Below are 25,329 nucleotides of genomic sequence, written 5' to 3'. Positions count from 1 at the left end.
AGATATTGTCACTGAATATAAAGGGAGAGCGGGGTTGGTGCTGGTTAAACTATGGGTGGGGTCGGCTCCGAAATATAACTGGCAATGGATAGCAATGGAATCAAAAGTTGAATTCTGGATACTACTCGTGTGTAACAATGGAGGGGTGGATATCTACTCAAGTTGAAGAGCTATTGAATGGATACAAATAGCAACAATGACAACGAGCCAAGGTAGATAGACTTTGATGCGGATGGATTACAAGAACAAAAGGAATGGATATATATAGTTTCCGAAATGTGGATAAGATGCACAAATGCGATGCAGTCTCAATGGTTCAATACTCAAGTAGTGGGGTGGAGCGGTGATTTAATATAATGAATACTATATGAGCGGCAAGCACAATATAGTTGGGTTATGAATGGGGACGTATACGTGAGCGTGTATACGAGCTGAGTTTGAAGAATTGGAATGGAATGGATAATAAAGGAGGGGAATAAGTTATTTTAATATAAACTCTCGCTTGATTATGTAGGGCGGAGTCTAAATTTTCGCTGCCAATGTTGTTTTTGAATGTGCTTTTTTGTGGACATGTTTCAAATAAAAATGCTGCGAAAGCTCTGACGCAGCGTTTCGAGTTTACGTGTTGATGATTGGCCAAACTTTGTGTTGTTGTTCAAGACATCTGATTGGCTGTGGCTTGTTATGGAAGAATATCTTGTTGATTAATTGTTTGTATATCAGCGAAGAAAAAGTAATAATATTGCAAACCAAGAATAGAAAATTGTGCTGCGGTAAAGTGGGAATACTAGACAATATGGGCAGTGTTGCTATCAAGTAAATAAGAGAAATAGGTAGGATGAATTGGACCAGACATTGATTGTATGTTGATGCTTGAACTACCCATTGTTGTGGTAGAGCCCTAAATTATGCTAAAGTAGATGCACAAAAGTCGCGCAGCAGACCAGCATATACGAACTCAAGTCCTCGATCCCAATAAAGTCTTGAAGTTCCAATCTCGCTATATTGGAAACAACCATTTGAACTATTCAAGTTGAATGCCTGATTATCAGAATAAACCGATTCTTTAAATGATGGAAATGTGTCGAGTTAAATACAATCGAGCATGTAGTTTTTAATCCTTCAGCGATTCATAAGATTGAACTGTGATCGTATTTTAATCCTAGATAGCGTGGTTTACCTGTTAGACTTCATGTCCGAGAAAATAGCTTTAAGCTAGGACTATGGATAATCCTTTTTTTCAGCCGGGTAGAATGCTTTGGCTGCCAATTGTTGAAACAGTCATGGGTGTTGAGTGGCTTTCAAGACAAATATCACAACACGTGGTATGCGTGCTTTGACATATTAATAAGTATGAGTTGTTTGGTTTGGATATGCTGCGCATAAATAACAATCTACAAACGATCCTACAACGAATTTCAATCAAGTCACCAACAAGCTTAACGACAAATCTGTAGCTCTATTTACCATAGGTCTATCACAGCAAAATATGAAAAGCAGTGCTACTATTCAAAACGGATTGATTAATCCACAAATATCATAATTGTATGCTTTGGCTTGCCATAAGTAAAATGGCTGTATCAGTTTTGATCATGGTGGACAAATAGATTGCTATTATTCTCAATAAGCAGATAATCTATTATACTGAATGGCTATCAAAAGATCTGGGCGTGTCAGGCATAGCGAATTTTCCGAATTCATTTCAATATTAGATGTATCAATCAAGCATACGAAAAGATATTCAATATGTTATACAACTTGTGTTTATTGTATATGTCGATAACTACCACGGCTCAAACGCACTAGTTTTAGTTGATTGCGATTGATGGCAAAGAGCACAAGAATGGAGATATAAATGAGGGATTGTCAGTAACCATCATCCTTGGTGTTGTTCTTTTGAAAATATAGATAGGTTGTTCATCTGTTGATTTGAATGGTAGTAGAATCTATTGATCGTATCTTTTGTACCACGATGATAATCTGACCTGTCGACACGATCAGTTTGTTAATCTACTCAGTGTAGAGCAACGCCCCATTTTTTGCTAACAATGATTGCTTGCTGATCTTGTTCTGATGCAAGAGCTCGATTTTGCATACATAGTCTACATTAGCCTAAACCAATTGTGCAATTTACAAGCGGAGAGTTATCATCTTCAAATGCTGCTGCTGCAGTCTGAATGTTTCTAAAGCATGGCGAAATTGGATTGTTGAAATGTAAATAAACAATTTCCTTCCGTTTTTCATTCCCTTTGTTTCCAGCTGTAACCGAATAGCAGATTGCTTAGCCAAAAACTGAAACAGCGCTATTTATTTTTTCTGCCGTTTTGCAAAGCTTATTACCATCCCACGGAACTAGAATACAGACTCAAGTATCAGTACATGCATAGTTTCATCTGATGAACACGGCAGCAATACGAACAGCACAAGACTACGGGTATATGCTAGATTTTGCTATTTGATGACGTAGCGGTTGATTCTTGATACGCTTCAGTCTGCATACTCATGTAAATGAACCTTTCCAATTGTTGACATATCAGAATAATATCGGATTCTTAAATGGGTTCTATCACAGCATCTACGCAACTGTCAATTGTAGCAAGACTAAGCAGTATATTGTCGAGTCTATTTTTATTGACCGCATGGCAGATGACCTTGATTACAACCGTATTCATGTATAATGGAGTATTAAAGCCAAAATACATAATAAACGATCAGCCTCATGTTGATTGGCACCAACCTTACTGAGCAACATTGTGTCCTTTTGAATCATTATTTAGAAACAGGTTTTGACGGTTTTAGCATTCAAATATGCTCTTTTATGTATCAAACAATACACTCGTATCAAAACCTTTTATAGTATATTGTCACAAAGACAACACACCAAGTCATTTATTGGTGGTCTGAGTTTCTGAAATGATGCTTGACAAAAACTGCTCATATTTTGAAAGAAATACACTTTGTGGTATCATGACAAACATGAATTCTAAACGAAAAAAGTCAATATGACATTCAAAATTGGATACGTAATAGTCTTGTAGTTATCAACACTTGGACAAAGAGAAGTTGCGAGCGTACTTGTGGACCTTTATCAAGCGCACATGTCTCGGCCAACAATTTCAATAGTCTTGAAAACAATGGTACGTACAAAACTCGACACTTGTGAGTGGCAAACAGATTAGCAACGAGGAATGTGTTTAGGCTTTATTTGGAATATTTGAATTGCAATGAATGAGTCTGTCGATCGTACAATGTATGGCTATGCAAACAAAAGGTAAAAGAGCAACATCAAAACTATGGTTTAATTTGTGTGTCTTGTATGATAGTCGGTGTGTGAGACTAGTCAAAGGAACTGTGAATGTTAAGTATGTCAAGACTTTCTAAACAACAGCATGGAGTATTTCCAAACACGCATCTTATTCTAAATAGCATTCTGCCCCAAAAGCAGCTGCCTCATTAGACATGATTTACCACCATTCAACAAATGTCGCGCAAATTGAAACCCCATACTATCCATTCTTACAACTAAAGACAATGACTAGAGTATAGTAAAGGATGACTTTGTCCTATACACTGGAAAACCGGCAGCTCTTATAGAGGCCGTGAAACCAATCTGTAGTAGAAAAATAATGAATATTTAACGATTGTTTATTTCCGAGCAATGATTACAAGATAAATACAGATAATGCTGCATTTTACATGGATACGGCCGTAAAACAACGGCCGTTTATATTGTCAGATGTTTGGTAAATTTCCAACCAGTTCAAAACTTGAGCCACTGACGCCACGTAGCTCCAAACAAAGGTAGATGCTTAGTGTTTTGAAGATCTGAATAAAAACAATGTATCATTCTTTGAAATGGATATCTTGCCGATTGTGTAGATGCTTCATGCTTGTCATTTGAAAGACGATTTCAGTCATTTTGGTATGCTCGGATGACCATGGTCTTTCTCAAATCTGCGCAAATGGCAATTTGACAAAGCCATTGTCGACTAACCAAACTGAGTTGAGCTACTACGAGAATTGACAACACACAATTATCATTGGTCAGGAAGCCCATTGGTAATGGATGCAAAAGGCTATGCTTTTCTGTAGAGTAAATGTCCATCTTGCATTTTGCAACATATTCCCAAAATGGAAAAATAGTTTATCCTGCCCATATTTGCAATTCCAAACTGCTGCAACTGATCTACTATTAGTTGAACCAGATTGCATGGTTTAAACATATAGATGCCAATCTACGTGTGCATGGGAATTTGACCTACTGTCTATCGACTCACCACATGAGCCACAACTATTTCTGGTAATATGCTGATAGTATTACATGCAGTATAAATATGTATTTTTATTCAACAAAATGCTGACTGCCTTTTCATCATCTTTGTAGATCCTGTCGAGGTCTATTGACAGCAATATCTAAACTTGATAGCCAAAGCAATTCAGTAAACTGCTTTGGTCAAAATCTTATTGTGCTGCTAAAAGATATGGTTAGGCTGTGATAGAAGAGTTCACTTTGCAGCTAGAACATGCGGCCCATTTCCAACATGATTTCCAAAACATTGGCCAGTGTTGAGCAGCCATTGTAGAGACTGTATAAAGCCTTTGGTGGTAATGTAACAGCCATGCCAATAAGAGTTGAGCATGAATTTTCACATGCATTCGGTGGAGCAGCCACGCTCAATTCAAATGAATATGCTTCACCGCTGTTATTCACAAAGTAAAGCCCTTGTATTGTCTTGCAATCACTGCCTCTTTTGCTTTGGAATAAGCATAACTAGATATTCGCTACGCCTTCCTACTAGAGATGGATTACTCATTCAACAGACATTCTCAATTCTTCCGAACACAGCGTCCATCGTGTAGTGCAATTAGACTAGTTTGAACTAAAATCGTCACTTTCCCCACTTTGACATAGCCATATATTGTACGATCACCGTATTCATTCGTTGCAATCCAAATATTTGGTCCGACTATTCTGGTGCTATCAAACTACAAACTCATTTTTGTAACCTAAAAACTCGGATACGTTCGCGCCTAATTTAACAAACCCATACCTTGGGAATACAGCTATGCATGCTGATTACCTAATGCCATAATGTTTGGTTTGAAGGAAAGGAGATTGAACAAGTGAGGAATTTACTGCAATGTAAACATTGATTGATACAAAAATCAACACAGTCGAATGATTCATACAACACACTATTCCGTAACTATGGAGTGAATCGCCATAAGACTGGCTGTTTATTATTTAGTGTTCCATTTTGTGTGAATACGGCTGTAACCTAGCTACATAGCTATGTAACGCTGCGCTTAGTTTAATTAGCTCTTATCCCTTGAATCAACCGCAAATCGAATAGGGCGAGATGTCTGTTATCCAATCATCATGTATTGGGTTAAGAGCACAATGCTTTTGTAATCGTTGGATAACAAATCGAACCAAGCCTTGGAGTTTATCAATTACTAGTCAAGCCAGCCAATAGATCGAATAAAACTCGCCTACTTTGCACTTTCTTTTGCCACTACATTCTTGGCAATCATGATGGGTTGTGATGCTACCTTTGCTGCTAGGCATCTTACTGCACGAACATCTAGACCATCTACTCTGTCTTGTTCTACATACACAGTACTGCATTCATCCTCATCGCCCTCTTTACAGTCACGGTCATCGCTCAAGCCATTGTCTAGCCGACATCCAAGTTTAGCTTCTGCCAGCATAACTACTCGAGTCTTGTCATCCAACACAGTTATCCCTCGATGCTCTTCCTTGTACACACAGTCATCTGCTTGCACACATAGACCTTTATTACAACAGAATCGATGCTTTGTGTCTGCATCATCAGCATCTCATTCCAACTTTTATCACAACCGAGTGTTGGAAAAATATGTGGAGCAGGAGGTTAAGCGAGTTACTTTGCGTCAGCTCTCTGTCTTTGGTCGCAATTTTAATCTAGAAAAAGTCTTGCGGTCAGGTGTGTACCTGCTGGTCTAATTATAGTTCTGGTTATGAGTGAAATCAATATGGCTCGCGGATATAAGTGATGGGCTTAATCCCTGGTCAATGCTCGACAATCGCATATATTCGTTCATATCTTTTAATGCACTGTATTGTCTTATTTGTAGCCAACTATATCCGAACAGAATTGTCTGTACGCCTTGCTCATAGAATATCGTAAGTGATTAATACATTGCATCTTGCCCATTCCCCCTTCAAGCGCATTTATTCTGCTCCTGTATATCGTATTACACGGTCTGTAATGCTTCAAGAGCAAAGCAACGGGATTATTTCTTCACTTGGCGCTTTAGTTTTACCACTTTCATATGCCAATCCGATTTCATTTGTTGTGGCTATGAATACCTTAGTCATGACTTTGTACGCGGACTATTGTTGACGTGATACCATTGCTCAGATTCTAAACTAATCTCAACTTTTTACCATTCGGAACTAATGATTTACTTTGCAGTCGATTCCAACAGCTCCCCTTTGTGGTTGGCACTAATCCACACATCGAGTTCATATACAATCTTTATTGGGAGGCATTCGAAACATTCAGATCTATGGCACCCATCACGACCATTGAACAGAATAGAGAATTATGCGCCATAGTTCAGTCCCTGCTTAATGCACATCTGGTTGCTATTCCCGAACTGGCATTGGGTATTGCACAGTCTGAACAACACATGACCACACAGGCTGCAGACAAATTCATCAACGAAACACTCAGATCTCGTATTGGCCGTCGTGTTCTTGCCGAGCAGCATATTGCCTTGTCCCAGGTATTCGATGGCACCAAAGAGGCTCAGCCAGACTGGATTGGCATTGTTAATATAAACTGTCATGCTCGCGCAGCGGTAGATAAATGTGCTTCTCTAGCAGGAAAGTTGTTTAGACAGGCATATAACATTGAACCTCCTGAAGTCATCATTGATGGTTTTGAAGATGCTACTTTTACGTATATTCCAGATCATATCGAATATATACTTTTTGAACTGATAAAAAACAGCATCCGGTTTACAGCAAAGAAACATGCAAAGCATCTATCTCTACAACCACAGGCACCACTGCTATCCGAAACCAATCTGCAGTCTGCAAAAGAAATTGTGGAAAAAGACAATTTTTCACAACCAGAACAAAAAAGTTCAGGTATACAGAGATCTGCCTTGAATGTACAAAAACGCCATATTACTGCCACTCCAAAATATGTTTCCATCTCTCTTGCTAGACAATTTCATTCGCTCAAACCATTCTCTGTTCCACCCTTGTTTTCTGGTTCACTTTCCTCAGCATCCTCATTTTCATCTTCATTATTATCCACAGCAGAAATTAAATCTGAAGTAGCGCCTTCAATAGTACCTGTTCCTACCCAAGCAAAATTGCCGCCAGTTCGCGTCACCATTGGTAAATCTGATACACATATCATGTTTCGTATATCTGATCAAGGAGGTGGTATCAAGCAATCCTCGCTGCCCAAAGTGTGGTCATATTTAAACGATTCGTCCAAAAAGCGGTATCTTGAATTTGACAAACTGCCTATTATATCCCAAGCAACCAAAACAGAGTCAGTGTCCATCTTGCCCTCGTGTGCATTGCATCTGGGACTGGGCCTGCCCATGTCTCGTGTCTATGCCAACTACTGGGGTGGAAATATCTCCATGTATTCGATGGAGGGATATGGTACAGACGTCTATGTAAGCATCTCAATTGGAAACCAATGCGAGAATCTGTTTGACGAGGTACCAACGGATGTGTAATGCCTTTTATTTTATATCTTCATTAAATAATGAAGTGTTGACGTGATTAAATTTAAAATTGAGTCGAGTCCAAACTTGATGGGTTTGTCCAGCCACTTTTAAAAACTCAAAACCTGTGCGTTGATCCAAATACAGTAGTGATGGGTTTAAAGTCTCATTCATTGCTAAAAAAAGAAGTAATAAGGGGCGTTGAAGCAAAAGTCTTGTTTTCAACAACAAAATACTTGGCACGTTTGGGTTTTCAAGTATGCAGCCTCGATCAAAACATTGTTATTTTGTAACATCTTTGGGCCAGATACCCTGTGCAATAAACCCATCAATGACTTCACGCAATAACTGCTCGGTCATTACTGGATGATCAAACTTGAACTCGAGCTCTTTTTCAATTTTAATGCCTTCAATACTCAAAGAATTGTCCTTTAAAAGCTCCTTGTCGAGGTATGGTGTCAGTGGAGTATTTGCAATACCGCCTGTCTTGCAAAGCTCTGACCATGGCTGCAGATGCTTGTCATTTACGTCCTCTGTAACAGAATCCAAATTGAGCTAACGGCAGAATACGTCAGTGGGATGCCAAGTTTGTGTATGCATATTTATATCACCGAATGAAACCAAATACAGAGCAAATCAAACGATCAATGTTTACCTTTGCAAATTGGCTAATCATTGTACCTTGAAATCCAGTTTTGATACCAAAAATAGACTCGATATGCTTGTTCACAATGCCTTGGTCTACCAGAAAACATTCAAAAAGAGTGTTGGCATACCATTACATACCCAAAACATGAAAATTGCCATGATCATCCCATTCATACCAGTGTCATTTTTATCAACAATGTTATAGGTTGTGCCTGGAACAACATCTCCTACGCGACCGCCTTTATCATCCTTGGTTGCTGCCATATGCCAAAGTGCGCGAGCCTGCTCATCATAAGCCAGTCAGTAAAAGTGTTAGGGAATAAGCACATCAAATCACTCTTTAAACAATATTTGGCAATCTATAGACTTACAACATCACGAACGTGAACAGTGTTTAGCTTTAGATCCTTGGTCCACAGCAAAGTCATTTCTTCCTTGAGATGTTTGTAGACTGCACCAATGATCAAACGTGGTGCTATAAAATGTCGGTCCATGCAAACAACACTAATCTATTAGCAAAAGGCATATTGTGTATAGAATGATGCTCGCTAAAAGGATCATACAACATACTGATTCCAAGAACATCGTTGGGGCCATAGACAATTGCTGGACGCGCAATAATCAGGTTAAGACTAAGTAAAAAATTAGTGTCAGGACCAATTTAAAAGATTGAACGTGCAGTTTTAACAAAGTAGATTTATCAATGTACCCAGCAAGTTTTTTAAGCTCCTCTTCAGCCTTGAGTTTTGATTTTGCAACGAGGGTCCATGGTTTGAGTTTACCATCCTCTGCTGATGGTTTTTTTCCAGCATCGTATATTTGTGCGGTACTTATTTCAACAAAAACCTTGATACCGCGTTTGGCAGCCTCTTTACCAACAGCCATGGATAGCTGATATACTTTTTCATCGTAAACCTAATGGGTTATACATTGAAGTTTAAAACAAGCTTTCTATTAGTCAATAGTTGATAATGTGCAAACATGAATGACCAGAAGATAAGCAATCTAGTATCGGTTGAGTAGATCTTGAGGGTATACTATGCTGCAGTAGCAAGCATAGCTTGAGCAGATTCATATACACCTTGTAGCCCAAATATACACTACTCATCAGTTTGAATATTGGAAGCTAGTTCTAGCACATGATAGATTCGTCCTGAATATGCGAGTGTTTAAACTGATTCAAAAGGCATTACTAGCGACTCATTAAACCACATTGGTGCATAGGAATAGGGACGTTTTCAACCAGACAATACGTAGTATATCTACACGAAGCCAAACCACAATCAACCCCTACATCGTCTTCGGTACACGACAGCAGTATGCACAAAGAGAATTCAAAACAGTATCATTATAAAACTACCTCTTCCGCTTGGCCGTATTTGGTTTCAGCAGCAAGATTGAACACAATATCAAATTGGGAATTGTCCTCTCTGGTAAAAGCTTTTTCAGCAGAAGCTATAGATAAAAGTATATAATTAGTTCAAGAGCGATACTAGAATAAAACTGTCATGGTTGCACTCAGCTATGCAGAAATTATCAAAGCTTTAATCTTGTTCATTACACCAACAAGGGCATGTTTGACATATTTCGAGCTGAGTAATAGGTTTGAGGCGAGAAATAACACTTCTTGTAGTGCTGCCATCAAGTAGCCAAAAGAAAGAATGATGCAGAGCCTCTAGTGCACTTACCAGCATTCACCAGGTTTGCCTGCTTGAACTCGACTTTTGGGTCAGCAAAAACCTTTTTGTGAGCATCTGACAGGTAGGCAGTGGCTGGTAGCACCTTGTCAACCACTCGAATATAAGCAGCCAAGTTGTTTTCAACTAGCAAAGATACGAGGTTTCGACCAATAAATCCGACACCTCCGAGTATCAGCACATTAGGAGCCATTTGATTCAATTAGATGGAGCGATAGTTAAGATGCAGACCAACAGATATAAAAGTTGATTCACGACTGGTGATAAAGGTATGAAACGGAGATAAATGAGAAATTGTCAGCAACCATCAGTGAATGTCATGTGTTTGGAGCGGTATTTGCGTACAATTCATTCAACCATTTTTGTGTTGAATTGATGTTTTTCTGTAAATATCGTTGGATAGTTTGTAGTTTGAAGAGTAGGAACACCTTCGTGTATCGTGTACCGCGGCGACCATCCGACTCGTCAACACGGCCAGTCTGCTCAACGATCTACGTTACTGTCTGTTGCATCAACAGCCATGTCATCAATGTCTCAATTCATGTTGAAATTGGCTTGAACTATAAACATGTCTGCGTTTCCATTCCCTTTGTCTTGACTGTTAAAGCAACTGTGCTCACACAAGGACTTGCAAGATCGAGCCCGCTCATCAATATAAGCAAAATAGTTTGGAAATTTTCACATTGAAAAGGGCAAAGCAGACGAGATTTCCCCATCACTCTGCCATCAACAGCAACTGCTGTTACTTTACTACTTTGTTCGTGATAGTGTTTTCTCTTATCCAGTAACTGTAGAATGTCAAACGGAAGAGAAGGAATTTTTGTCAATGGCCTTTGGGTCGAGAAAGAACCATTGAAAGGTGTCCCTGAAGTCGACGAGGTTGGATGTACTTCGGCTCCTCTACAATCCATCTCTTTTCATTTTGGTGCTGCCTGCAAGAGCTACAACGAAGACTATATCCTTTGCAAAAAGGAGAATGGTGATCCCCGCGACTGTCTGGCTGAAGGCCGTAAAGTCACTCGTTGTGCCTTGGATTTGTAGGTTGAATTGGCTATTATAAATGCTGCAATTCATGTCAATGTGCTCCCAGCTATACAGATAGTTCATGCATCAAAATAATGGTTGGTCATGACGTCTAATCGTTTCAGCTCTTGCAACCAAGAGTCATCAGCAACCTATTCTAAATCAACCATTCATATTGATGCATTATGGCTACGTGAAGTGTCAATGTATCCATCTAACGTCTTTTGATCTATATTCAAATCCATACAGCATCTCCAAACTCAAGGAAAACTGCGATGAGTCATGGACTAAACACTGGCAATGTCTTGACATGTCCAATCAGCGTTTTCAAAAATGCCGCAAGGAAGAGCGACAGCTAAACGATTGCATCTTTGACAAACTGGTACAGTTATAAACTTTGGATTTGGATGCCATGCTACATATTTGACAACTCATTCCTGTGCCTGTCATGGATTTCATACCAATGCTATTTGATACGTTTCGAATTTTAGGGCATTTCAAAGAACATCCCTGATTACGAACCAGGCCAGACACAGATCCATCTCAAAGAAAACCCAATGTACAAGTAGATAATCATCAAGACTTGGGAATTGCTTTTGTGATTTGGTTTAATTGTTGTTTACAATGAAAGGACGTATGAAGCATAGATATGAAATGGCATTTCGAGATTTAATTATAGCAGATATCGTCTATATTGGACTGTATCCAAATTTGCAATCGTGTACTGATAAAACAAGGCTGTTATCCAGGGTGTTGCCGTTTATTTGGAACATGATCTCACTATTAGTTGTAAATGGTACACTCTGCAGATATGTATACACCAGGATACACTTTTTTGAAACTGGGACTATACCATTGCCGATTGCTCGTAAAGTGCTTGAGCCAGTAATGAATCCACTTGACCAATAAGGTGGTGCGATTTCATGACAGATCCATAGGTGATCTCAAGACATTTTTTAATCACGCCAAGCAAAAAGATGGTTTCATCTGTTTGACCCGAGTTCCACATACACTGTGCCACAAAGAACATGTGTTGAGATACCAATGGATAGTATCGGGGATATCGCAAAAGATATTGCCCAAGCAGATGCAGTCCCGACTTGTATGCTTGCTCCCAATCTTGACGCATGAGATGGCTTTGAAACATTTGTGTCGCATTGCCAATCTCTGCAACGACAGCACGTTTGGACACTAGAGCGATTGTCTTGCTGATTTGATCTTGCTGAGCTCTTTCAAACTCGTCATCAGATTTTTTTAAACAAGTATGAAACCATTTCAGTAATCGCCATCCAACATCACTCTTTTCGTCAAGTGAAAGGAGTGCGTCTTTTTTGGTAGTTGGTGAATGTAATGGAGTGCAGGATTCTGACATGCAAACAGAACACTGACAGTTAAAGCAGTATTTCGTTTCAAGTGACATTCGCCGACTATCATGATCTAAAATAGGATCAATGTATGAAATACAGAGTTCATCTCCTTTAGCAATGTCACGAATGGTCTGAATAACTACCCGACTTCCATCGAATATAGCAATACAGTTTGGCCAGCAGTCGTGGTTGAACAGAGATGCAAGTGGGTATGTTCCTTCTCCAACGGGAAATAGGTTGGAGTCGATTATAGTAAAGTTGTTACACCTGAATCTACCCAGATGATGAATGAGATCTGAAACAGGCAGATTCATGAGTTTTACGGCAGCTGATGGAAGTTGTGACTCTATTTGTTTCATGGAATGTCCATTTAATGCATTGGTTGCATGAGGATATGATGCCTGACATGTTTCAAAATCCAACACATGCGATTGGAGAGATAAGAATACCAAAGGCTGAATGGATCTGATATTTCTGACAAGAGCAACATTGTCCATTGGACAATCTAGATCCATGCGATCATCCAAAGTGGTAGATTGAAATGAGGGATTTGAAATGATACGAACCACTTTAAATAGCATGGCAATGTCGTTGCGATTTGATTGTCGAGTTGTAGCTGAACAGTCGATAGTCTTGAGAACTGCACAAGCAGAATTGTGTCCTGCAATCCAATCAGCTTTTTGACATACTACACTGCAATATACAACTTGACGACATCCTGTGCATCTCTGTAATTGAGTGTGTTGTCCTTGTATATCTGATGTAGATAAACAATATTCACACAAGGTTCCAAGTGAAATGAATGCCATTGCAGGCTCACTCAGTACAGTTGAACCGACAGGAATGGATTTAGTTGCAAGAATACATCGATGTTTTGTAGCAGAAGTGGAGAGAGAGAGTCCAGAACTGTGTAGAATTGAATCCAATACAATCCATCTGTGAGAGTTGAGATCAGAATGACAGTCTGTGATGAATGAGTTTGAAGATGTCATGCTAGCAAGTCCAGACTTATTGCAGATGCAATTTATATTCACATTTGATGTTGGATTTCAAACAAGTCTTGAATCAAGATTGAAAGTTAAAAGCTGTTCGATTCCACAAGCATAACTATTGAATGTTCTTTATCAATACTTGACCAATCCATCATGCCAGAACTGTCATCTTCTCTTCAACATCCTACTGCTGCAATCGCAATGCAGACTAAACGACGACCCATGAGTGTTTTTTATTATGCTTCGCCATCAACTGGGACTGACAGGTTTATTCCTACTGTGTCGGCTGGATTTACTGAATGGGGACGATCTGCTACTCATCCGTCTAACAGCTCACAGCCCTACGAACATCCTCATGAACCTTCTACTCCAGTAGACTCCGCATCTACCTCTGTAGGACTGACTACTAGTCCTACCAATATCAACGCTCAAGAGTTGTGGCCAAACCCAAAGATTCCAACACAACAGCAGCTGAATGCCAAGTTGCGTTCAGGTCAGGCTTACTCTCGAGCTGCTACAGTTGCTTCCATCTTACCATTCAGCCATACTGCAAAAGCTCCAAAAGTCGATCCCTTGTTGGAACTTGTCAATGATGTATTCAGTCGTCGCAGAGAGTTTCAGTCGTCTGTTCAAGCTTTACAGAATCACATGTCTAATGCCAATCCACAGCACTCTCCTGCTCTTTCTAATACAACTACTGAGCTAAGAACAAGACCAGCTATACCATCACAGAATACTGGCTTTGCACAAAACCTTGATACTGACGAAGATCCTGAAAAAATCACATTGCAATCTCTTATTAGTCTTAATGAACGACTGAAACAGCAAGTGGGTAGAGCATTGTCACAGGAGGATTGCAATCATGACTATACAGAGTCCAGTCGGAATCCTGCACTAGATGAACTAAACGAAGAAGAGGTGTCGCTTCTCAATCCACTTGTACACTCGAATAAAAACTCGAGTATATTTTCCACCGTCTATTCAAAGGCTGCCAAGATAGGTCACAGATGTTGGTTCTACGTCTGCACTGACAAGGCATTTCGATTCGCGTTTCAAGTTTCCATTGCCATTGTACTGGCAACGCTATTCAACTTTGTTGATGTATTGCGCGATCAGATTCATGGCAAGGGATGGGCTGCTGTTACTGTTATTGCTACATACGAAGCAACGTATGGAGGTTTTCTGCGCAAGTCATTGCAACGAGTGATTGGCACGGTTTTTGGTGGTCTGATTGGGGTTGCTCTACTTGCCATTACATTTGCTCTTCCTCCATTTTGTCTTCAATGCAGCTACAAACCCTATCTTCTCAGCATCAGTCTATTCGTAGCCACATTCATTATATCCTATGCTAGAGTCATACAGCCGAAATACTCGTATGTTTACATGGTGATGTTGCTAACCGTTCTCATTGTGGTGCTTGGTGAATATGCCGAGCCAAATTACGAAGAGGATTGGGATCCTAGTCTTCCATTTTATAGTCGACCCTTTTACGTCTCTGCAGTGAACAGAATTGGACTGGTTGTACTGGGTGTAGCCATTTCGTTTGTCGTGTCGACCTTTGTCATGTCAGAACGAGCATCTACTAGACTCCCTGAGCGTGTTGGAAAAATCATGACAATGATAGCCGAGCTTCAAGAGTTTGTTCATTTATCATATCATGACGGTACAAAAGAGGTGGATTTTTCCATTACAGTATTCAGAGATGAAGCACTAGTCAAAGCCGATGGTATTGCAAAAGAATTAGAGAAACTTCGTGTACTGATTGAAGATGCTTCTGGGGAGATTCTGCTTACATCTAGCGAAGCCAAAGCGGTATCGCATTCACCTGATTGTCAACGTGGTGTCGAGCGACTATTTTATCTTACAGTTACAATGGTGTATGGCCGTATCTGGGCAGCAGATAATATTGCACTTCATCAGATTTTGGATACACGATTTCATGTTCTTATTGAAATGCTTGGAACAGTGATCCACTCTACATCCAGAGTGTTCCAGCATCGACTAATTGATCCTACAGCACATAACCATGATCCACAGTTGCTTAGTACAAACATCTTTCCTTTGCTGAGGGATGCCGTCTTTATGACATTGTGCCTGTTTAGACAGGAGCAAACACAACTTCATCAGTCCAATCTTGCTGGGGCGTTTTCTGAAATGGAATGGGCAAATTGGAATCACTACTCGTTGTCATTTATGCAATGTTTAGTGAACCTAGGAGCAGTGATTGAAGCAGGAGCCCTGATTATGGCCAAAGAATAAATTATATTGATTCAAAGTTTATAAAGGTGCACAACATTTCATCCAGAATAGCAGACTTGAGCCACAATGTTGAATACCAAACACGTGCTATTGAATTCGGGGTCGCATGAACAACTTGGACTGTATTGATGGTCGAGTAGTTTGCTAGTCAACGGTGGAGTCGAAATTGGACTTTCTGTTTATAAGAAATTGCTCGGTAAAATCATTGAATCATGACTACCGCTGTCAGAGATTGCGAAGTGTTGTCAACCACTGTTTTCCCTACAATTTCTTTTGATATCAACTGCTGCTCGTTTGGCGGCGTCACTTGCTCTAATGGCCGTATATCATCATTGTAAGTAGTCTAAATCTAATCCTTGCATTGGTGGTTGATTTTAACGCCTCTTTCTAACCTCTTCATTGCCACAATCGTCAGGTTCTTGCAGTTGGGCATCTCTGCTCCTCTCAACGAGTCTATTGGCAATCTGGATGGCCTGACATCACTGTACGTTTCTCCTAGCTATCCTTACCCTTCATGATCCAATCATGCTTAAATTATTCGTCCGGCTGACTTTGCATCGCCTTTTTAATCCAACCCATTGATATGGCGTGGGTTCGCAATACACATTTAAAATAAATAGGTATCTGTCCAACAACAACTTTAATGGCCCGATTCCTGCTTCTCTGGGAAACCTTACCAATCTAAAATCACTGTAAGCCTAACTTTGTAGTACTATCTCCATTCATCAGCTTGAAAGTTTGAACACTAATGGATTTCTGTTTCAAGTTATCTGCCCAACAATAACTTCTCCAGCACTATTCCAGACTCAATTAGCAAGATCGCTTCATTGCAACGACTTGATTTGAGCGGAAACAACCTTGTCGGATCTGTCCCAGCTTCTTTGGGGAATCTACCGGACTTGCAGTTTTTGAATTTCAGCAAAAATCCTCATTTATCTGGCGCATTGCCTACGTTTTCGAAAATTCCTGATAATTGTGATGGCCATGATACTGACATTTGTGGTGCCTCGCTTGATACTGCTACCTCCTGCAATCTTTCCTGCTATTGTAAGTACTTTAATATAGATTGTTTGGATATTCTATTGTATTCACGTAAACTGGAACACTCGAGTGACTGCTTCCTCAATTGACATTCTCAGTTCTTCAAACACAATGTTCATCATATGATGCATACACTGCCAAACTCTACAAAATCATATCTGTTGTATTCTAAATTCACATACGCTTGCGTTCCAGTCCAACAAAACAAAGATTGCACGTATCAGAAATGCAGCAATCATTCATGCCAATCACTCGATGTTTGGTTTGGAGAAAAGAGTTGTAGATTAAACAAGTGAATGGTGTACTGTGATGTGAATAGGGTTGTAAATGGTGTCTTTGTAATTTAACTGTTTTTTCCATCTTGAACCATCAATCTTGATAATTAAACAGCATCAGCACAAAAATCGCCATCCCATACTACGCTTATCGTCGTGCTTGTCGTGGGTTTTCTGGTGTGTGCAATTGGCATTTACTTTGGACGCAAGTATGCATCGAGTATGATTGGACGTATCTTTAAACAGGGAAAGCCCAAAAGTGATCAAGCTGAGAACCTAATGGAGACTGCTGTTCCAGAACCCATGATCATGTCTAATCAGGCTTCAGCTTCCGCTCAAGCTCCTCTACCATCCATCGCACTTTTCAAAACTCCGACTCAGACCTATACCTCGGTTGAAGCTTCCAGCCCTGCTTATCCTCATGCCTTTGCTCCCCTAACTGTTTCTGTGCCAGATCCTGTGCATACTATTGCTGGGAATGCCTCTCCTGCAGCACTGTTTATTCCTCCAAGAGGTCATACCATTGAATCTATGCAGCGACCAGTTGACATGCATCGATCGCCTGCCTACATCGCGTCCCCACAACTTCAACAGTCGGATCAAATAAATTTAAACTCAGCCCAGGCATATCCCCAATCTCACCAGCCAACTGAAATGCATCTTTATCCAAATCTAGCAGCACACTTTCAGCTTCAAAGTCCTAATGCAGTCCATCAGGCTCCAGAGCAAGTATCAAATCTATACTATCAAGCACCAATGAAAACTACTTCTTTTATTCCTGGGAATGCTGCCTTTTCTCCATTTTCTGCACCTGCAGTATCTGAACTCGGAGTCACACAATATTTTGCAGACACGTATGCCGACTATCCAACGCTTCCTCGTGTTCCAGAAAAAACAGAATCTATGCTCAAGGATCATGTTGCTCCTACAACACGCGGCAATGATCTCCCGCATATTCCACAGATAACCACTTTAATCGAGTCTGAAGCTAACATACCGTCTACTTTCGTTGATACAGAAACTGCTTGTCCAATTGTCGAGCAAGCCGACTCTAAGCAGGTCGCGAGTGCTCCTGTAGTCTCTGTTGAAACTCGCTTGTCTGCCACACCTGAAATAGAAACTACAGACAAATCCACCCATTCAATCCTAGTTGCTGAACCACAACCGATTGTCGCCTCGCTAGTCAAAAATGACACTGATTCAAAATAAGACTGCAGTATTATGGACACAATCGTGATTACAAGCCTACTCTTTCATCTGCTCAACATTAAACCAGTATACTATTAGATGTAACATCTATGTGAAATAAATACAATACATCCTTTTCCTGTAATTTTAGTAATAAAATAGTGGCTATTTTACTATTGACCATTTAGATTTGTAATAAATGTATTAGATGCTCGGAATGGGTATGGTTTAAAACTACAAGCAATAAGAGTCATTTTGATCAAGCGAGAGCTATAATAGGCTTTTGAATCGTGTAAACACAACAGGCTTCGCTCAACGAATCCGAAGTCGAAGAAATATAGCATTTGGACACTCTTTTGAGTCTTTTGGAAAATAATTTGAATAAAATCCAACAAAAAACCCTTCAGACTTGAATCCGAATTTTTGGTATAGCAACTAAAGTTGAATAGTGTCAGCAATGATCAAGCATCAGCATAATGCACTCATATCCACACTACCATGGCTTTGTTGCTTGCAGATACATGAAGGCAGATATCATGGCATGCTGCTTTTGCTTTCTAGAATACACAATCACATAAATTGAAAACCAACTCAATACATCAAACTAAACATAACACATCATTACAGGTCTGGACCAGTAATCAAAGTCGAATTCAAGTTACCTTGATGAGCTGATACAGCATCATGCTCGCAATACCACATCCTTGCCATCCTGGTAAAACTGCTAGATACGTGATATACCCTTCTGGATTCATAAATGCACACCCAATCACAAGTCGCTTGTACAAGGCAACAATGCTAAAATCTGGATAGGTTAAGCTTTCTGACATGTCAATACCTGGCCAAAACACTCGCGACAACATATCATTGACTGCATTGACATGCATTTCATGAAAATACACAAGATCAATGGAAGCAGAAACATTTGGAAGCACTGCTAAAAAAGATGATCATGTATAAAATATCAGGTTAAAATGCATTCAATGTATTGATTCAACAGTCCAAATCATCGAGTTAGATTTACTCCATTCGCTAAACTGTTATATTAGACTTTTATAAAACGTATCAGCTTACCTTTTTCACAAAAAGTGATTGCCTCCAAAAGCATCTTCTTTGGAGGATTTATACTGTAGTTGCGGATAATGTATGGCTCAAGCACTTTCCCCGTATATGCGCTATGTCTTTTCCCAAATACGGTAAGCGTGTCTCTTAGCATTGGATTTCCCAAAATGTACGATCGCAGAGATTTTGAGTACAGAGTTTTTGAGATATCTTTAGCTACATTGAATCGTTCCAAAACAGTAGCTGGATCTTCATCAGGCATAGCAATGCTTTCCCACATGCCGTTCGGCATCTGAATACGGACACGTAACTGTGATGGAAAGACTAAGGGAGTAGCTCCGCCTGGCGTTTGCTGAAAATATCTAGCCATCCATGCATCCAAATTAAACACTTTATGATTTTGCAATCGTCGTTGGCTTCGCATAATCAGCTTGCGTCGAAACTGATACAATGGGTTGGATAAATTTGACACCATATCAAGTTGAGATCGTAATTGAAATTCGTTGGCAACACTCAGTAACCGATATTTTGGTCGTGCGGCGGGCTTTTGAATCAATCTGTTGGCCGAGTTTTTGGACGGATTTGATAGTGATGTTGCTTGAAATTCCGTAGAATAAGAGCCTGGGGGTTTCAAGTCCTTATTACATGATAGTGCACTCGATAGATTGGTTTGACCCAATTCCTCTGCAGAACATTCGCTATTTTCAAAATCGTGATCAGAGTCCACCATTTGCATATTACCGAGTTTTTTAGATACTGAATGTGCCACTTTGGGTTTCTTTATCATCGATGGACTAGATTCCTCAGCCTTCCTTTTGGTGTCGTCCATATTGATCATCCCAGTCTTTTCACCAACAGTATCTGCTTCTTCAACTTTAAATGCTGATGCAGCTGTCGCACATTCAAAATCGTCCATGACTTGATTTGCCAACTTTTTAGACACTCGGTGTGCCATTTTAGTTTTTTTAATAGATGGTGTACGTAACTGATCGGACTGTTCTGTCACTGATTCGCTTAAACGCAATGCCAGGTGTCGTGATTGTACAGTATTTGTGTTGTTCACAGTAGACTCGCCATTAATTGAAGCATCAGATATGGTCGTATCAACTGCCTTTTTAATCTGCCTAGTTAGACTCTTGATCTTTCTGGTCGAGTCACTGCCATCCTCTTGTGTCACTGTATCTATAGGTTTTGTAAATGGTTTCTGCAAAGGTTTATGCTTTTTAGTAGAAAGTGAGGTAGATTGGTCAGGTGAGTTTTTCAACATTGTATCATCCGGAGCACCAACACTCGCTTTTGACTCAATCTTCAAAATGCCACTCGTATCTGCGCTGCCTGACACTATCATTCCAGAATCTGAATTGTTACTTTGAAAACTTAAATCTACACTATTATCACTACTGCTCAAATTATTTCCAAAAGTCAAAGGACTAGATAAAGGCGTGCCATGCTGGATCGAATCGGATTTGAAACCATCAATGCCGTTTTTTTCAAAAAGAGTGGATGCCATTGCTTGCTGTTGTGGTGATACACGATTTGTCGCTGCAAATAGAGGCGTTGACGAAGATCCTGGTAAAATCGCCGATGCAATGATTGACTGTAAATTGGAAAAAAAGTTGGGTAAGAGTGATCCTGGAAAAGATGCAAACTCTTCAGGATTAGACTGAGTTGGTGCAGAGTTTAACTGGCTTAATGCATTTAGAGATGAAGAAGCTTTGGTATTGGCATTATTTTGCAATGAATCAGACACATTTGAGTCGTCTTCCAAATCAGATGAATCAGATGAACCAGATGAATCACTTGATACTGGTTTGTTTTTGATATTGCGTAGATTCTGGTTCGCGACAGATTGTAGCATGCTACTAGCAAGTTCAAGTTCACGTTGTGTAGGTGTAGAACCCAATGGTAACAATCCATGCGATAAAGAGCCTCCTTTTAATAGACTTCCCAGAAATCTTAATGCAGACTGACCAGCAGCAGTATCACTTGATATTCCAGATTCTAGAGGAGAGCCACTAAATGGTCTACGATTTACTGATGCAGATTTTGCAGTTGGAGTGCTTGATAACGATTGCATTGCATTTCGTTGGGCTTTTTGATTAGGCAGTTTGATCTCTACCAGCGTCCAGTAGCCAACTCGCCCCATATCCTTGACACCAGATTTAAATATAGTTGGGGTTGTAGAAATCACTCCAGCGACATTTGATTTCCATTTTGCTGGCCCTAATATAAAATAAATTAATATATTGTCATGGACAAGTGACATTGTAAAACTACACTGTATTTTCAAATATACATACGATCAGTTTGAGCTCGCAGATATTCCCAGCCCGAGTCAAGAATCTGATAAATGTCCTTGATATGAAAGTAGTTGCAGGCTGGTCGACTCACATGTAGATAGTAAAGCACAAGCTGTAACAGCACTGACCTATCACGATAGTTGCCAAGATAAAATTGTTACAAGAGCAAGTGGATTATCTAACTGTACAAGGCAGCATTGACAAACTCACCATGATACTGAATGCCGTTCAAATGAGTCTGTGGATGTTTTCGAGCAGTCTTTGCAGTAATAGGTGAAATACTTGTCGCCATACAACAGAATAGGAATTTTGACAGCCTGAACACAATCTAATACAAACATCAGCACATTGCGAAATTGAATCTTCCTAATCAATGGTATCGAGTAGGTTTATAAAGTACTTTCTGGCAACTAGGTTGCAGATGAGAATCCAACAGTTTCAACCCATATAATTACTTACATGAATGAATTCTCTGACCACACTTGCTGCATTCTAATAAATTTGTGACTTCAGAAAGCGTTGAACAGTCATCTGTCTGCTCTCCACAGTAGCACGGTTTCATTCAATGCCTTTAATTCACCAATTTCTTACTCGAAAGCAGACTATAGTATGACTAAATCGAAATAAACTTGAACCAGTCGTCTGCAAACTTTGGAAGTTGTAATGCAAGAATTTACCTGAATTCAATGCAATCAAATACGACAAACTAAATCCAAATTTAAAAAACTGTTGTCAGTCGGTCCAAACTCAATTGCTGCTGAAACAGCAAGCAAGTGCCAGTGTAATCAATTCAAAAAGTGTTGTTCAAGCTATAGCAACGTGGTAGAATCAAAATCGATGCATAATAATGTTTATTTACTACAGGCACACATTTTTACTGTGCAAAGTAGGAGTATTATCAAGTGCTGAATGTTAGTTGTTTCTGTAGGTAGATCGAAATCCAAGACCAAGTGCCTCTGCCATAATGAAGAATAGTTCTGTATTGTCCATGACTTTGGCACAGTGCTGGCGCCAGTTAGATGGTCCATGACAATAAATATCGACAGTTTGAAGAGAGTGAACACTTTGATCATCTGTTGGAGGGTTCATGCCGCTCTTTTTGATACCAGATGGCTCAGCCGGGTTGGCTTGGTAAATGGATTGCCAGCCAGTGACATTGAATATGTCCCTAAGCACAGTATTCTCGACCACAGCTTGGCGACTAAGTGGGTTCGTATCAAGTCCTGGAACGTCGCGAATTTGCCAGTTTTCAACACTCTGAGGACCATCTACTTTACCAGTGGCAAGACGGTAACGTCCTTGCCATTTGGTTGGCATGTCATTTTCATCCATAACAGAGTCAATCCATCCAGCCGTATCATATTCACCAATAGCAAGATGTTTTTGGAACTGAATGCCTGCATCTTTACCAGCACCAAGAATATTGGTATCATCGTCTGGGAGCGCGTTCAAGTACTTGGTATCAACAGTACCATAAGTGTCAAATGCCTGTGAATGATCAGCAGTGGCAATAATCGCAGTATTGTCACCATGTTTCAACGCCCAGTCTTTGGTGGCCTTGATAGTGCGATCTAGTTCGAGCAGATCAGCAAGACCACGATCATAGTCTAATGCGTGCATTGCCTTGTCGATAGATGCGGCTTCGGCCATAAGGAAAAATCCATCAGAGCATCGTTTAGGATCGGATAGTGCCTCGATGGCTTTTTGAGTCATAAGTTCTAGACCAGGTTGATCGAGTGCAGAACCAACACCATCTGGACCAGACTTTTTGTTGAGTTTCAAGTTTTCAAGACGAAGAGTGCGATCGTACCATGTATCCATGTGCGAAGCAGTAAAAATACCAAGAAGCGGTTCAGTAGTAGGTGCCTTTTCAAGCTCAGCCTTGGACTTGACTACATTGTATCCGAATTTCTTGTAAAGAGCATAATAGTCAACGGGTGATTTGCAAGCTGTACCGTTGGTTTTGAGGCAGAATGTCGAACCACCTCCACCAAGCAGTACGTCAGCTTGTACTGGTTTTGGCGTCCATGTCAAATTATTTGGCTTGATTACTTTAAGCATTTGGTCTGCAACTGACTGATATTCGTATCTGGAACGAGTGTGCGAGTACATTGCTGCAGGAGTAGCGTCATATATGGCTGCAGTGGTAACAACACCAATGCACATTTTGGGTCGATTACCACGAATATACTCGGCAAGTGTTTCAACTTTAGGATCGTCAAGAATATCATCAGATGTATCGGCATACACGTTCAGACCACTCACCCAGCCTTTTTGACCAGTAAGATATGCAGATGCAGAGTTTGAAGAATCAGTAATGATTGCGTCGATTCCATTAGTTGCAATTTTACCAATCGAGCCAAGTTTTTCGAGTTCCAGAAAATTGGACCCAAACTTGCCAAACTTGGTAGTTTTGGATATATACCGAGCAGCAGCAATCATGGATGGCTGGATTAAATTATTGTCAATGATATCATGAGTCAGTTACTTGGACTGCAATCATACAATGTTTCAAAACACAAAGCATGAGTGACTTACTGCCATACCATCACCGATAAATAAAACCAGATTTTTAGTTTTTCGGCTGCTAATCTTGCGAACAGTCCACGTGGCATCAACAGTTTGGTTTCCGCTCTTGAGAGACAAAACATAGTCGCCTGACTTTTTGATTGCAACGGATCGGAGAGCAAGACGGGTAGCAGTGACAGTGGTCATTTGATTGGCGTCACGGGCAGCACCATCGACGGCATAGGTAAAATTCCAGGATTCGGCAGCAGCAAACGAAGATTTGAAAAATTTATCAATGGGAACATTGTTGATAGTGGCTTTAAGTTGTGATAGATCGGGAGTGGCAGTAGCACCAATGTTATGCAGTTCGATAGAAATATCAAAATGTTGATCAGGGAGAAACTCGGCACCGTCAACAGGCTAATGCCGTGTAATATGAATTATAGTTGATACAGTCAGCAGTATGTTAAATTACAATATTGACAAGATAACACAATGGCTGACAAATAAAACTCGACACTTGGCATTCAAGTCCAGTTGATCAGTCGTACTATCAATGTATATCTATACATACCACAAGAGATAAAAGTGAATCGCCAGCAGCAGCACGGTAGCGATGTGTTTGACCAGGAGTTGGTCCTTGAACAGCAGCAGATACTGCAAGTGCAGCAACAAGTGTAGCAGAAGCAATTTTTAGCAGCATAATAAATGTAATTGTAGCAGTACTATTTTTTAATTGCGATCTCAAGCACACCTTTTATATTCGACTATATTTTTACAGGATGAATTAATTCTCAGAACAAAGCCATAAATCCACTAACCCTTGTGTTTAGCCACTGTTGATAAATGTCGGATTGTTTCAGCAAGCCTTTGAACCCCATACACAGCCATATTCGCGCAAATGGAACACCAAATAAGGGTGTCTAATAAACAGCCGGTCTCATGAAATGATAATTCCCATCAAATTTACTGGACAACATTGTATCTAAACTCATCAAAACTCACTGGTCTTTTTCTGTGAATATTTTTGTATAAGCAACTAAACGAACGTTCAAAGCAGCATTTGCATCTGTTCTAGTCAATCCCATATCCCTAGTACTTGTTTAATCTCCGACTCTCCTTTCATCTAATCCAAACATTACAAACAAGCATTGGGTGATTGGCATAGGAGCAGCAGTCGCACTTTCGAAACATGCAATCTTTTTTCTTTCAAACTAGAACGCGAATGTATTCGA

The 25,329-nt window shown here is 40.0% G+C and overlaps 9 protein-coding genes across 9 annotated transcripts; 5 read left to right on the top strand and 4 right to left on the bottom strand.

Annotated features, from left to right (window-relative positions):
* Positions 1-5,536: 5,536 nt before the first annotated feature.
* On the top strand, positions 5,537-7,746 carry BATDEDRAFT_19998 (protein kinase PKP2; the record flags this gene model as incomplete). Its single annotated transcript, XM_006679771.1, has 5 exons — positions 5,537-5,966; positions 6,118-6,166; positions 6,459-7,004; positions 7,030-7,079; positions 7,364-7,746. The coding sequence occupies 5 exons, from the start codon at positions 5,537-5,539 to the stop codon at positions 7,744-7,746; spliced, it is 1,458 nt and encodes a 485-aa protein (XP_006679834.1).
* Positions 7,747-7,885: 139 nt separating this feature from the next.
* On the bottom strand, positions 7,886-10,348 carry BATDEDRAFT_19996 (uncharacterized protein). The gene is made up of 8 exons (XM_006679770.1): positions 10,071-10,348; positions 9,743-9,837; positions 9,092-9,297; positions 8,953-9,014; positions 8,754-8,857; positions 8,559-8,664; positions 8,390-8,475; positions 7,886-8,289 (listed from the first exon to the last, which is right to left on the bottom strand). The coding sequence occupies exons 1-8, from the start codon at positions 10,270-10,272 to the stop codon at positions 8,017-8,019; spliced, it is 1,134 nt and encodes a 377-aa protein (XP_006679833.1). The 5' UTR covers positions 10,273-10,348; the 3' UTR covers positions 7,886-8,016.
* A 505-nt stretch (positions 10,349-10,853) lies between these two features.
* BATDEDRAFT_19994 (uncharacterized protein) lies at positions 10,854-11,671 on the top strand (the record flags this gene model as incomplete). Its single annotated transcript, XM_006679769.1, has 3 exons — positions 10,854-11,116; positions 11,352-11,484; positions 11,594-11,671. The coding sequence occupies exons 1-3, from the start codon at positions 10,875-10,877 to the stop codon at positions 11,669-11,671; spliced, it is 453 nt and encodes a 150-aa protein (XP_006679832.1). The 5' UTR covers positions 10,854-10,874.
* A 132-nt stretch (positions 11,672-11,803) lies between these two features.
* On the bottom strand, positions 11,804-13,461 carry BATDEDRAFT_35411 (uncharacterized protein; the record flags this gene model as incomplete). The annotated part of the gene is made up of 1 exon (XM_006679928.1): positions 11,804-13,461. One exon carries the CDS (start codon positions 13,459-13,461, stop codon positions 11,950-11,952), a length of 1,512 nt encoding a protein of 503 aa, XP_006679991.1. The 3' UTR covers positions 11,804-11,949.
* A 153-nt stretch (positions 13,462-13,614) lies between these two features.
* Positions 13,615-15,720, top strand: BATDEDRAFT_25890 (uncharacterized protein; the record flags this gene model as incomplete). Its single annotated transcript, XM_006679843.1, has 1 exon — positions 13,615-15,720. The coding sequence occupies one exon, from the start codon at positions 13,615-13,617 to the stop codon at positions 15,718-15,720; it is 2,106 nt and encodes a 701-aa protein (XP_006679906.1).
* A 212-nt stretch (positions 15,721-15,932) lies between these two features.
* BATDEDRAFT_89741 (uncharacterized protein) lies at positions 15,933-16,850 on the top strand (the record flags this gene model as incomplete). Its single annotated transcript, XM_006680122.1, is given in 5 exon segments — positions 15,933-16,054; positions 16,136-16,204; positions 16,341-16,412; positions 16,487-16,767; positions 16,786-16,850. 5 exon segments carry the CDS (start codon positions 15,933-15,935, stop codon positions 16,848-16,850), a joined length of 609 nt encoding a protein of 202 aa, XP_006680185.1.
* A 408-nt stretch (positions 16,851-17,258) lies between these two features.
* Positions 17,259-18,245, top strand: BATDEDRAFT_89742 (uncharacterized protein; the record flags this gene model as incomplete). Its single annotated transcript, XM_006680121.1, has 1 exon — positions 17,259-18,245. One exon carries the CDS (start codon positions 17,259-17,261, stop codon positions 18,243-18,245), a length of 987 nt encoding a protein of 328 aa, XP_006680184.1.
* A 165-nt stretch (positions 18,246-18,410) lies between these two features.
* On the bottom strand, positions 18,411-22,189 carry BATDEDRAFT_35410 (uncharacterized protein). Its single transcript, XM_006679927.1, has 7 exons — positions 22,046-22,189; positions 21,797-21,914; positions 21,587-21,714; positions 19,299-21,509; positions 18,887-19,158; positions 18,722-18,781; positions 18,411-18,659 (listed from the first exon to the last, which is right to left on the bottom strand). The coding sequence occupies exons 1-7, from the start codon at positions 22,146-22,148 to the stop codon at positions 18,537-18,539; spliced, it is 3,015 nt and encodes a 1,004-aa protein (XP_006679990.1). The 5' UTR covers positions 22,149-22,189; the 3' UTR covers positions 18,411-18,536.
* A 309-nt stretch (positions 22,190-22,498) lies between these two features.
* Positions 22,499-24,514, bottom strand: BATDEDRAFT_12483 (uncharacterized protein; the record flags this gene model as incomplete). The annotated part of the gene is made up of 3 exons (XM_006679751.1): positions 22,499-22,768; positions 22,817-24,034; positions 24,125-24,514. Coding segments are annotated over 3 exons (1,878 nt in total), but the record flags the coding sequence as incomplete, so codon positions are not given.
* Between the last annotated feature and the right edge of the window lie 815 nt (positions 24,515-25,329).

This window comes from Batrachochytrium dendrobatidis (genome assembly GCF_000203795.2).
Source record: "Batrachochytrium dendrobatidis JAM81 unplaced genomic scaffold BATDEscaffold_8, whole genome shotgun sequence".
NCBI lineage: Eukaryota > Fungi > Chytridiomycota > Chytridiomycetes > Rhizophydiales > Batrachochytrium > Batrachochytrium dendrobatidis.
The sequence above is the reverse complement of the archived record's forward strand: the minus strand, read 5'-3'. Positions and strand labels throughout refer to the sequence as shown.

Excerpts from the sequence above, each read along its gene's own strand:
- BATDEDRAFT_19996 (XM_006679770.1), bottom strand. The coding sequence starts at position 10,272 with ATGGCTCCTAATGTGCTGATACTCGGAGGTGTCGGATTTATTGGTCGA. Across the intron at positions 9,298-9,742 it reads AATACGGCCAAGCGGAAGAG|GTTTACGATGAAAAAGTATA; the intron begins GTAGTTTTATAA and ends ATAACCCATTAG. Across the intron at positions 8,476-8,558 it reads TGTTGATAAAAATGACACTG|ACCAAGGCATTGTGAACAAG; the intron begins GTATGAATGGGA and ends GTTTTCTGGTAG.
- BATDEDRAFT_35410 (XM_006679927.1), bottom strand. The coding sequence starts at position 22,148 with ATGAAACCGTGCTACTGTGGAGAGCAGACAGATGACTGTTCAACGCTT. Across the intron at positions 21,510-21,586 it reads TCTGCGAGCTCAAACTGATC|GGCCAGCAAAATGGAAATCA; the intron begins GTATGTATATTT and ends ATTTTATATTAG. Across the intron at positions 19,159-19,298 it reads AATCACTTTTTGTGAAAAAG|TGCTTCCAAATGTTTCTGCT; the intron begins GTAAGCTGATAC and ends CTTTTTTAGCAG.